Source organism: Diabrotica undecimpunctata, chromosome 2 (genome assembly GCF_040954645.1).
Source record: "Diabrotica undecimpunctata isolate CICGRU chromosome 2, icDiaUnde3, whole genome shotgun sequence".
NCBI lineage: Eukaryota > Metazoa > Arthropoda > Insecta > Coleoptera > Chrysomelidae > Diabrotica > Diabrotica undecimpunctata.
This window is the reverse complement of record NC_092804.1, coordinates 123,017,275-123,029,284: the sequence shown is the minus strand read 5'-3', so window position 1 is coordinate 123,029,284 and position 12,010 is coordinate 123,017,275. Positions and strand designations below refer to the sequence as shown.

At 33.5% G+C, this 12,010-nt stretch overlaps 1 protein-coding gene across 1 annotated transcript in view; it reads left to right on the top strand.

Moving 5' to 3' along the window:
• Nucleotides 1-11,690, top strand: part of tinc (transmembrane protein tincar) — a 613,917-nt gene extending 602,227 nt beyond the window's left edge. The window contains exons 12-13 of the mRNA XM_072523412.1: nt 6,267-6,407; nt 10,756-11,690. Of these exons, the coding sequence (XP_072379513.1) occupies nt 6,267-6,407; nt 10,756-11,451 (837 nt within the window). The 3' untranslated portion in view covers nt 11,452-11,690. The remainder of the gene's footprint in view (nt 1-6,266; nt 6,408-10,755) is intronic.
• The last annotated feature ends 320 nt before the right edge of the window (nt 11,691-12,010 follow it).

Here is a 12,010-nt window from a genome sequence, read left to right as displayed (position 1 = left end):
AATTAATTGTCTTATCTATATGTTCTCTTGAGCTAAAAAGTGCTTAAAATATTGTTTAAGGCATTAAACTGCATATAGTATGCAGTGGTAAAGGGAATTAGATATTAATAGTAACACTTAACATGTAATTTGTAAATATTGAGAATTATTAACCACTAGTTTAACTGCTTGGGCGTTGAGCGTTGGGGAGATGAAGAAATGGTCAATGACATGGAGATGCATAAAGAAACGTGAAACCAATGCAATAAAGGCTTAAAGAGCAACCCTTGTTAATCATCATGACTAACAAAAACATAACCAAATACTCGGACCAATCATGAAACTCGGAAAACAAGATCCGGTGAGGAGGATAATCAGAAAACTGCGAGGTGTCCTCGATCGTCAAAATACGAAAACCTTGCAAAATAGCGACTTGGAATATTGAAGATTAAATCAAGTTAGAAAGGTGCATAATGCAGTTAAAAAAATCGAAAGTGAATATAATAAACCAGCATTCTTGTGTTTCGTAAACCTACAGAAGGCCTTTGATAGAATTCAGCTGGAGGTTGTTATCGAATTATTGCGTAACAAAGGAATTCAACAAAACGTAATTAGAACAATTGAAGACATTAACACAGAAAATACAGTTAAAGCGCAAATACATGAGGTATTAGTAAAATTTAATATTGTGAATTAAGGCTGTTTTAGCAGTTCAAGCACACTGCGATTTGAAATGGGCGTATCACTTACTTTTCTACACTGCTTACGCCAGGCCATCTTTACTCAGTGCCGCCGGCCGACGGGTAGTTTAATGACAACAAATTCATTATTCTCCATTCAAATTAGTTTTAACACGAAGTAACTGACCGTACGTTCATGAGATTTGACTTCACGAAGGCGATAACGATGAAACTAAACGCCAATGATGAGTTACCCGTTTCACTATTAGATTTTAGTATTTTTTAGCAATTTTCTTCAAAGTTGGAACACGCTTTTCTCGATTATTACTGGACACAGAAAGATGAAACAAAAATCAACGATTACAGAAAAAAAACTCTTTCAAGTGATGGGCGTAAAAAGTTTATTTATAATAGAACGTTAAACAGTATAATCCAATTTTTCAACAGAAGCTTCAAAAATATAAAAAAAAGAAAACCATCATTTTAAAGGCAACATAATTTCGAATAACGTGTCCAAATTTCGAGACATTTTGTCGGTAAATAACAGAGAAAACACTGTCCCTAGGTTTTTCCTATCGGTACACCGATAAAACAGCCTTAAGTAATAATGAAAGTGGGAAAGGAAAATGATATAAAATGGTGGAAATGGAGATAAAAATCCTATGCTATGCAGACGATGCTGTTCTGGTATCGGAAAATAAAGACTCTTTAAACATCTCTTCTGGGCACCTACTAAAAAGATCATTTACTTCTCTGTTCCCTAGTATGTTTGCAAGCCTTCTGTATTGTATTTTTGTCAAAGGTTCTCTCAAAGTCAGCTACACAGATGAATATGTCACAGTTGTCATCTCGACACCATTTTAGGAGTGTTTGTATACTAAATAATACCTCTCTACTGCCAAAGCTTTTTCTACATCCCAGTTGATTTCCTGGTATTATATCATCTAGTTTTTTGTAGACACGTTTCACTTGCAAGAAGTCTTTTAAAACATGGTTCATCAAGCTGATCGTTCTATATTCTTTACATGTCATTTCGTTGGGTTTTTTTGGGTATTAGGATCAACTCAGATGTTAGTCATTCTTGCAGAATTTCCCTGGTATATTAAATTTCATTGCATAATTCTACTAGTATATTAATCATAAAAACGGATTTTGCTCAAAGGAACAATGTACTCTTGAATATTCAAACTGCCATGGCCAATCAACGCCTTAAACTGGCGTAAGTAGACAATAAAAAAGGACGGTACAAAAATTTTAACAATTGGCACTGAGAGGTAGTCGAAAAAGATAATGACAGAATTTCGGTTGGCTCCTTTGACTGCTATTATGACTTCCATTTTTTATTCACATGGTTATCTCCTTAATACTAAACAAATAAATATGTTTTAGTTTGAAGTAATAATATGTTCGTTTTATTAAATTTTATATGTTTATTAGAATGTTTCTCGTAAATAAATGTTGTGTGTTTTGTTATGTGCGTTTCATAAATACTTTACTATTATATTGTTATTCTTATTCTCATTTTAATTACGTATAACCAAATTACAATTTTAACTGTGGAAACGGATTTTGAAAACCACTTGAAATCAGTGTCCGTATAATTGGAAATAAAGCTAAGTTAAAAAAGCATGGTTTGCATGTTCTCCGATTTCTCTGATTTTAATTACAAGCTTTGTAAATAGAGAATAACAATTGACCCCTCAGATGTTCTTTAGATAAGCCTATGTGATTTCCACAAGTTTGTGCTTTAGTTGTAATTCTGTAGATTTGGTGTTTCGTGCCCGTCCGTATCGTGTTTCATTTGTTTGCTGGTTCGTTGTTGTGCGTGGTTGGGGGAGTCCTGAAGCTGTCCGCTTTGATCGACGACAAGCTTACAAGTTATTGTAGTGTTTGGTATGTTTTTTCTTGTTTTTGCGTCCAGCAACTTTAATTAAAGGGCTTTTCATTGATAAAAGTAAAGGATTTAACAAGCATGTTAATCATTTTTAATTAGGGTTGATTTATTTTTTATTTTCATTTGTTTCTGTCTTAATTAAAAGACTTTTAATCATTTGATGGTTTTTATCTTTAGTTACACTTTTGTTCCGGATTTTCTAAAATGTATCCAATATAAATTAAAAAGTCAACACATTCTTGTCTCGTAATGTAAATATTTTGCTTCACTTAATAAAGTTCGAAAAATTTGCTATGTATGATTGCAGTTCAACACTATATATATATATATATATATATATATATATATATATAAATAAAAAATTAACAAAATAAGCATCATGGTTAGCAACAGAATTCAGACATTAATTAGTCAAGAAAAAATGACATATTACTGGGGAAGCTTTACATAATCACTGGAGATGGATTTCTTTATGGAACTGGTAGAATATATATCTAGACTAGAGTATTGTACATTTTTCTCCTGGTAGTCTCGTTTCACTTCACTGATCCTAGTTATTTCTTCTTCCAGTTCATATATTCTTTCAGAAGATTTTGGGGTTATGGCGTTTAAACTAGCAATATATTATGATCCTCTCAATATTTTAACGAGTTTTGCCTTCTCTGGATTCCATGAAGCTGACCTCCTAAGAGTTGTGCGATTGAGCACCTACCGGGGCAAGTCGGGGTGAAGAGTATTGGTGAAGGATAAAGGGAAAGAGTTTGAGGTTTGGGTAGGATAATACTGAGGTTTGGACCTGGTTTCCATGAAGTAAGGAGTCGAGGAAAACCAGGAGCTTGCGTAGATAGGGACGTTAAATCTCTGAAGTAGTTCTACACTAAATTGCGATCATAAAGTCAGAAATATCAGAAATATAGCTAATATCGGTGAGAAAGCTATAATATCAGTATTGTGAAACTCTGTCAAAAATAACAGAAAATGGCTTTTATGAGTTGCATTAAAATATTTACCAAATAGTAAATAATTGTATTATCGTGAACAAATATTGAAGAATTAACTAACTAACCCTCAGAAACTAGATTACTTACCTAATGGACGTATCCAGAACGAAAAAAAGCATAGATAAGTTTAAGAGTAGGAAAATTCCCAAACGAGACAAAATTTACAATAGATAATACGAGAAGGAATATTCACATCACGTTAAACCAGCCACTCTATTACACTTATTTCGCTATGTTTAGCTCGTCAGATAGATCTGCTAGGTGGGATGAAATGAACAATATTTTCCTTCATATAACAGTGGTTAATACAAAACTTTTTGACTGGACAATATTAACATTAACATTAAAAAGAACACTAATATTCTTCTGTTTAAAATGGGTTTTAAGAATCATATAGGTAATAAACTGACTGCTCTACACATTAAATACTTAGAAGAAGAACAACAACGGTTTAAACCACGATAGTTAAGAGAAGAATCTATATCTCTCTTGTCGTTTCCTCATTACTGAGAATCGTGATTTCTTCCAATATTCATATTAATTTTTCTTCATTGGTCTCTATCTTCAGCTGCTCTGAGAGCTTCGCAGAATGAGTTTCCAGCTGAATTCTTAATTTGGTCAAACCATCTAGTTGGTAATCGTCCTCTTGATCTTCTCCCAGGAACTTTTCCAGAAACAATTAATCTCTTCAAACTATCGTCAGCCTTTTTCTCGAGTTTGTTTAGAATGGAAACGTTTGTCCTATGAGCTGTCCAAGGTATGCGTAGCATTCTTCTCCAGCACCACATCTCAAAGGCATCAATTTTTCGCAAAGAGTCAAAGTCTCTGCCCCGTATAGAAATATTAAGAATACAAGAACATTCACCAGTCTCATCTTGATATTTTGAGAGATAGATCTGTCTTTCCAAACTTTAGTTAGGCGACTCATCGCATTTTTTTGCCGTACCAATATGTCTCCGAACTTCTGCTTCACAAGAGAAGAATGAAAAGTGTTAAAAATCTTTCGAGATAAATCATCAGTAGAACAATGGTACAAAGGAGAAGTTTCTCAAATGAACGAATATTTTAAGAATAGATTAATATATGTATAATAATAAGTGCCAATCTCCTGAAGATTGATACAATTCGATAAAACGTTGCAATACTTCCTTCAAATCCATTTTAATAGTCTATTAAGGCCAGGGAAAACTTCTTTTTAAAACCAAAAATTCTTAGTAGTAGTAGTATTTACTAATTGGTACAACATTCTCTGGTGACTATTCTTATTTTCTGCTTTAACTATTACATCATACGCTAAGCAAATACTTCTCAGTTTGGTTGTACACATTATGCATCGTTTCTTTCTGATTACGTTTTTTAGAGTTTCGTCCATGATCAAAGTTAACACAAAAGGACCTCAGTGGTTTTCTTTTATTTATCTTAAAATTAATACTGCATCAGTATTGCAAACGAATCTCCTAATACAAGCAAGGAACCAACGACACTTGCAAAATTTGACAATAGACGACGCAAATATTGAAGTAGTAAAACAGCTCACATAGCTGGGCGTAACTAAAGTTCAAAATATATAAAACCATCATACGGACATTTGCAACACATGGCGTAGAAACGTGGACCATGACAGAAAAGAATAACAGTAAGAATATAAAAAAAATAAACGTTATTAATACTTTTGAAATAAAGATATTCGGACCCATTTGCGACAATGGTATGTGGAGAATAAGTAGAACGCTTGGTAGGATGTCGGTCAGTAGAAGACCAAGGAAGAGGTAGATAGACGAAGTAAGAACCGTTGCTAAAGAGATATTGATGGTGGAGGAGAGCAGCTACGGAAAGGGATGCTTTGAGGAGGATTCTGGGAAGACCAAGGCCCGACTTGGGCTATAGAGCTATATGAAATAATACTACAACTATGTAAGATCGACCTGTCTGAATCTTGCTGATCTTTTTCTAATTCTGCTCTATTTATTTCTCGAGAATAATTTCTTAGATCTTAATCTTGATTAGTTATTTGGTCTTCAGCTGGTGTTCTTCGATTGTTTTATTATCTCTGAGGTATCTGTTCTTTCTTCTCTTGTTACGTTTGGTGTTTCTGGTAAAAGTGTTTTTTTTTTACAAGTTTGTGAAAAACTTTATACGATATGGGTGATTTTCATCAGCGTTTTCATTTTACTCCTCTACTGTTTCAAAAAAGATCCATTTTGTGTTAACCAAAGAATAAAAGTCTTTTTTATATATGCTTTTTCTTTGCTTTTCGTACTAATGCTTGTACTTTACACTTTTTTATCTTCTTTGGTAAACTAAGGCGTTTTTGACTTATTACAGTACAGAGTTGACTGTTTTGACTTATTACAGTGTTAAAGTACAGAGTTATTTACAACAAAGGTCAGAAACCTCTCATCTTAAAAAAATATGACGCAATCACAGGCCATTATTTATTTAAGCAATAAATAAAAAAGTCCATATCGCTATTTTATTTGCTGAATTATAATATATGATTTACTTTTAATTACTATTAATAAGGAAATATAGTTTTTTATTATATATATTTAAATTTTATTAGATGTGAAAAGTTGTACAGCAGTCGAAGCCTTGATTGAAATTAATGCTTTCTATGTAAAGTAGACTAAAAAAAACTTTTATAGTAATAGTACCTCATAAAGCTTAATTTTGCTCTAACTGTACTAACTTTGCTTTGCTTTCTTACCTTAGCTTCTGGCTTGTGTTCATGATGAACATATAACTTACGCTAGCACCAACCAAGACTTCGATCCTCCGGATAACGCTTATGAAGATAGAAGTCCGTTGCTGGAAGAATCGTCTGTTATTGTTCATAATAATTACGAAAGTGTGGTAAGTATAATATTTAGGGCCTCAACTTCTTGTATATATATTTTCATCACAAAACCACTAATAAACAAGTACTATAGAAGATAAAGAAGTTCAGTTTTAATTTAAAATTCATCCAATTTGCCTTATTGTGTCTATTCTTAATATATTGCATATTCTCTATTTGGATTTTTAATTAATGTAAATATGTGTTTTTTTCCAATATTCTTTTACGTTTTCCCGTCTATTAATGTGTTTTCAAATACCCTTACAAATCTTCTGATATAGTTGGCAAATTTAATTTTACGCCACCTTTTTTTATACCATATCGTAGTTTCATCGAGTTAGAATCTAGATTCTAACTCGATGCGTAGTTTAAAGTAGTCTATTTCTGTGATCTTATATCTTTTTTTTTTCTACAGTGGAGTCTTTAATTTTCCTAATGTTTTGTTATCACGATTATTGTACGTTTCTTTCATATTTCGTAGCAATCGTTTGTTTTTCTAATTTGGTCTACTCAACCTATTGTAGTGTTGTGTCTCTCTATACGTTAACTGATTTTCCATGTTTCACTTTCCAAAAACTACAGATGGTACTTTTTGTGTTTTATTGAATAACTCAACAATTACCAGGTTAACCCAGATCGGGATCAACAAAGTTTGTTTGTTTGGATTTATATGGCTGTGGACACCGAATCCATTGGTCAAAAAAACAAAGTTTAAAAAATATTGCGTTGTACATTTTCAAGGTGTCAGCTGTTTACTAAGTTATGTTATTGTCTATTTATATCAACTTTATATATACAGACTTTGTGTTATTTACAGAAAGTCGTATATGTTTAAAAACTATAATAGTTTTATAACAAATCTACTTTTGTGTTTACCAATATTCTCTGTGCGATAATCTCGGGTAGTAAATGATAGTGGGAGACAGAATTCGAATAAGTTGACGATGAGGGAACTAATCAGGAGAGACATTCATTTCTCAGCGCGAAATGAATCTCACGGGAAGGAATCTTTGAATAGCTCTCTTTCATTCTCACAGCATTTCTCTTCTTCTTCTTCTCATTGCGCCGTCTCCTTTCGAAGGTTGGCGATCCAAATGACAATTGTAGTTTTGGAAACTGCTGCGCGAAAGATCTCTGCGGATGAGCGGTCATACCATCTCCTCAGGTCTTTTAGCCACGAGTTCTGGCGTCTTCCTACTGATCTTTTGCCCTGTACTTTTCCTTCCAGTATAACTTGAAGTAATTCATATCTTTCGCCTCTCAACGCATGACCCAAGTATTGCATTTTCCTCTCTTTGATTATTCTTAGTAATTCTTTTTGTTTACACATGCGACGAAGTACCTCAACATTACTAACTCTTTGTACCCATGGAATCCTCAACATTCGTCTGTATATATACATCTCAAAGGTATCTATTTTTTTTTTCTATTTCAGAGCCCATTGTCCAACTTTCACAGCCATACAGTAAGACAGAAAAAACGTAACATCTGATCATTCGGATTCTAAGCTGTAGACTAAGGTCTGATCTTGTAAAAAATGTGTTCATGCTCATGAATGTTTTCCTTGCCTCTTCGATTCTTGATAGGATTTCTTTTTTTGGATTACACTGACTATTGATATTTGTTCCCAAATATTTTATGGAATTTACCTGTTCTATTATTTGACCCTTGGCATACACCTGTACGTTTATTGGTGTCTTTGAAAATACTAAAGTTTTAGTTTTGGAAACGTTTAGATGTAAACCGAACATTTCGCTGTGGTGAACTACCGCATTTATTATATTTTGTAGTTCTTGTGCGTTGCTTGCTATTAAGACGGTATCATCAGCATATCTGATGTTGTCTATGCTGATTCCGTTAATCTTAATTCCGCCTTAGACCTCGTCTAATGCTTCTCTGAATATAAACTCCTAATGCAAATTAAAAAGTATCGGTGATAAGACGCAACCCTGTCTCACTCCTCGTCGGATTTGTATGTCTTCGGATGTTGTGTACTCTATTTCAATTGTTGCCGTTTGGTGCCAGTATAGTTCTGAGATAATTCGCAAGTCTTGTTCGTCAACTCCAGTTGTTCTCAGAATTTCGATCATCTTTTGATGGTTAACGCAGTCAAATGCTTTTCGATAGTCAATAAAACATGCATATACATCCTCAACACTCAACATATCAGACGGTATAGAATTATATATAGGAGGAGGAATTATCAGTTCCGTTCAACTCACCAAATTAATAGAATAGAATACGTTCAGCGCACCTGTTCTAGTAGGTAGTAGGTAATTAGGTATTCTTAGAACACACCAAGAATGCCTCGAGTGGGTTTTTGGTCGGTCTTTTATACGAATATTGGTGGTATAAAAATATGTTTTTTTTAAATACATAGGCGTACTACTCTAGACGATAAGAGTATATCTTCGTCGCACCCCCCTCTCGTTAAACAAAATTTTTGAACAATATTTTTGAACAAAATTTTTTAATATTTTTGAACAAAATTTTTGCTATAGCCGTATTTACAAAGAAAAGAAAAAAATTCTTTCTGAAAGTTAGACTAAAACTGTACCACTTACAATTGTTTCTTATGTATTAACACTGTCACTATTTTGTGTAGCGGATCCGGATTGTCTTGGTGGTAGATATTTTTAGCCGGATCCTTTACCTTTTAAGTTGGGTGGTAGCGGCGACTGAAATGGTATTGACAATTTTAGTGTTGTTTTTTGACTTGGTTTTGGGGGGTAAGGTAGTTGCGATATCCTATTTCTGGATCCTCACCTATTGCAGACCCCAAAAGTGCGTTAAATTTTTAAGGCCGCTGTGATGCTTTCGCAGTTTCTGCCTGGAGTGTTTGACAGTGTTCTGACTGGACTGTCAGGTAGCGAGCTTATTATTGTTGGAATCTCTAGAATATCTTTCATTTGGACTTGTCTTGAGGTTTCTGTAATGCAGAAATGTCGTTTTATAACTTGTGGGATATATAGGGGTGTTGTTGAGGTTGGTAAAAGGAAGTGATTTCGTCTAGGTGGGATTTATGTGTTATCGTTGTAAGCCGGTTTCATATCTTTAATGTGAACTTTGTTAATTGTTCTTCCCATTATGTCTTTTAACTAAAAAATTACTTCTGATAATATTTTCTAAATAGTATATGGGCCAGAGGATTTGGGAGCTAATGGGGCGTTCAATTGTTTGGCGGCGCTGGCGTTAGGTATGTTGTAATCTTTTTTCATGACTTTATCTCCGATTTTCAGTGTCCACTCTCTGCGGCGTAGATTAAAGTAGTGGCGTTGTGATGTAAATGCTTTGCCCACGTTACTTCTTACTAATTCAAATGTTTTTCTTGATTTATTTCATTTGTATGTTGGTGGAATTATGTCGGTCGGATTAGGTGCCTCTATAATCTTACTGGGTATGTCTAAATCGTGTACTAAATTTAAAAATGCTGAGGAGAATCCAGTGGAGTGATGTTTTGATGAGTTAATTGCGAATGTCAGTTCTAGGATGTACGTGTCCTATTTTTTATGATTGTTTTCGCAAAATTAGGCTATCATTGTCTTCATTACTCTGTTTGTTCTTTCTACTGGGTTATTATGTGGTGAATACAGAGGAATTTCATGTTTTTCGATGTTGAATTTTTTGAGCAGGCTTCTGAATACTCTGTTTTCGTATGAAGTGCCATTGTCTGAGATGAGTTTCGTCATACATCCGAATTTCATTATTATTTTATCTTTGAGTGCTTGGCATACAACGCTGGCTGAGGTACTCGGTCTTTTATACGGCCAGTGGCGGTATAAAAATATGTTTTGTTAAATACATAGGCTCACTCTAGACAATAAGAGTATATTATCGTTACATCTGTAACATCACGTTTGGCATTAAACTAAATTCCAACCGTGAATATTCAAAAATCTCTATGTGAGACATGCCATACTATCAATAATTTTTCCTGAATTCTGCAAATTTTATTATAATTTACTTTTGTTGGTTTTTTCGATCATTTGATTATATTTGAGAGGTTATTTTAGCCTAATAGGTTAACCTTAAAGGTTTAGTTACAGTAATTTAATAGTAGTTTAATAGATATCAATTTTGGTTTAATCAAACTAATTTCAAGCCAGTTTAGTTTTAAATCTTTGATGCTTGGGTGTCATTACCTTCAATATCCCTATTTGTACTCTTTGCCATCTTCTGCAAACTTACTTTATTCTATTGGGGCTTTAGTTAATGTCATTCATTTTGTAATTGTCTAAAAATAGGTAGGAGTTTAGTTTATTTACTGTTATAAATTGTAAACACATTGCACAGAAGTATTTTAGAACTTTCAAAATAATTAACTTAAATTTTTTAATTGCAATGTACTCCATTTTCCTTCCACAGATCCAAACAAGTTCAGCACCACGTTGTATTCGACGCGCCGACTCCGGAATGATCCCTCACGAAGAAATTCCAGGAAGATCCGATTCTGTGAGTACAGAAAGCTCACATTCACCCCCAGATCTTCCTGGAAGTAATCACAGCGAAACTTCTAGTGGAATTCATTCGAACGATAGCGAACACCATACGCCACCCAAAACCGAAAGCATAATTAATATCACAGAAAATCCAGCTGAAAGCCAGGAAAGCACAGTCGTCATACGCAGAAAATCGATCAGGCCGAACAAAACCGACATTATAACACCCGCCATATTGGAAGAGGATCCGTACGGTAGATGCACCAATATGCGAATGACCTCGTTTACGGATAAAACTAATATCCAGTCGTGCTCAGCTACGTTGCCGCATTATCCGACACAGCCTGTTCAGAATGTATATCCAAACTGTTCCACCATGCCTCTTCCACAACATACTACCAACAATGTTCAAGCCAATATGGTAAATGGAAATAGCTGCAATGTTTATCCGAGACAACACACTACTATACCGACACATCATAACGGTGTCAAACTGTTGTCTAATCCACACAATCCATACATTAAAAGACTGCATCCCAAGGTAGGCGAGGGGATAAAATATGAACCAATTTATACTGCTATTAATAGGAAATCCGGCGAATTGTATCACTATACGTCGTAGACAAGGGTAGTGAAAGTACAGGGAGGGTTAGCCATTGTTCCAGTTCATGTCATGCAGAGATTGATATTGATGAGGACATAAAGAGAATTTATTTTGAAATATTCCCATCACACAATCAAGGGGAAACTTTTTTGGCATTAAATAAATTTGTCTTCTTTTACGATTACGTATCTCAACATTATTATTTTTTACAAAATGTGCTCGTATATAAACATAGTTTTCAAGAAAAACATAAATTAAATAATTTCTTAATCAATTAAGAAAATATTAAAATCGATAAGTATGTAATTTATATATATATATATATATATATATATATATATATAGATATATATATATATATATATATATATATATATATATATATAGATATATATATATATATATATATATATATATATATATATATATATATATTAGAAACGTGAGAAAATGAGATATTATTTCTGTGTTTTAATCATTTAAAATAACATTGTTCATGCATTGTTTATATAAACAGAAAAAATCACGAGAAAATTCAACCCTACGAATTATTAGAACAAAAATTGATTTCTTAGAT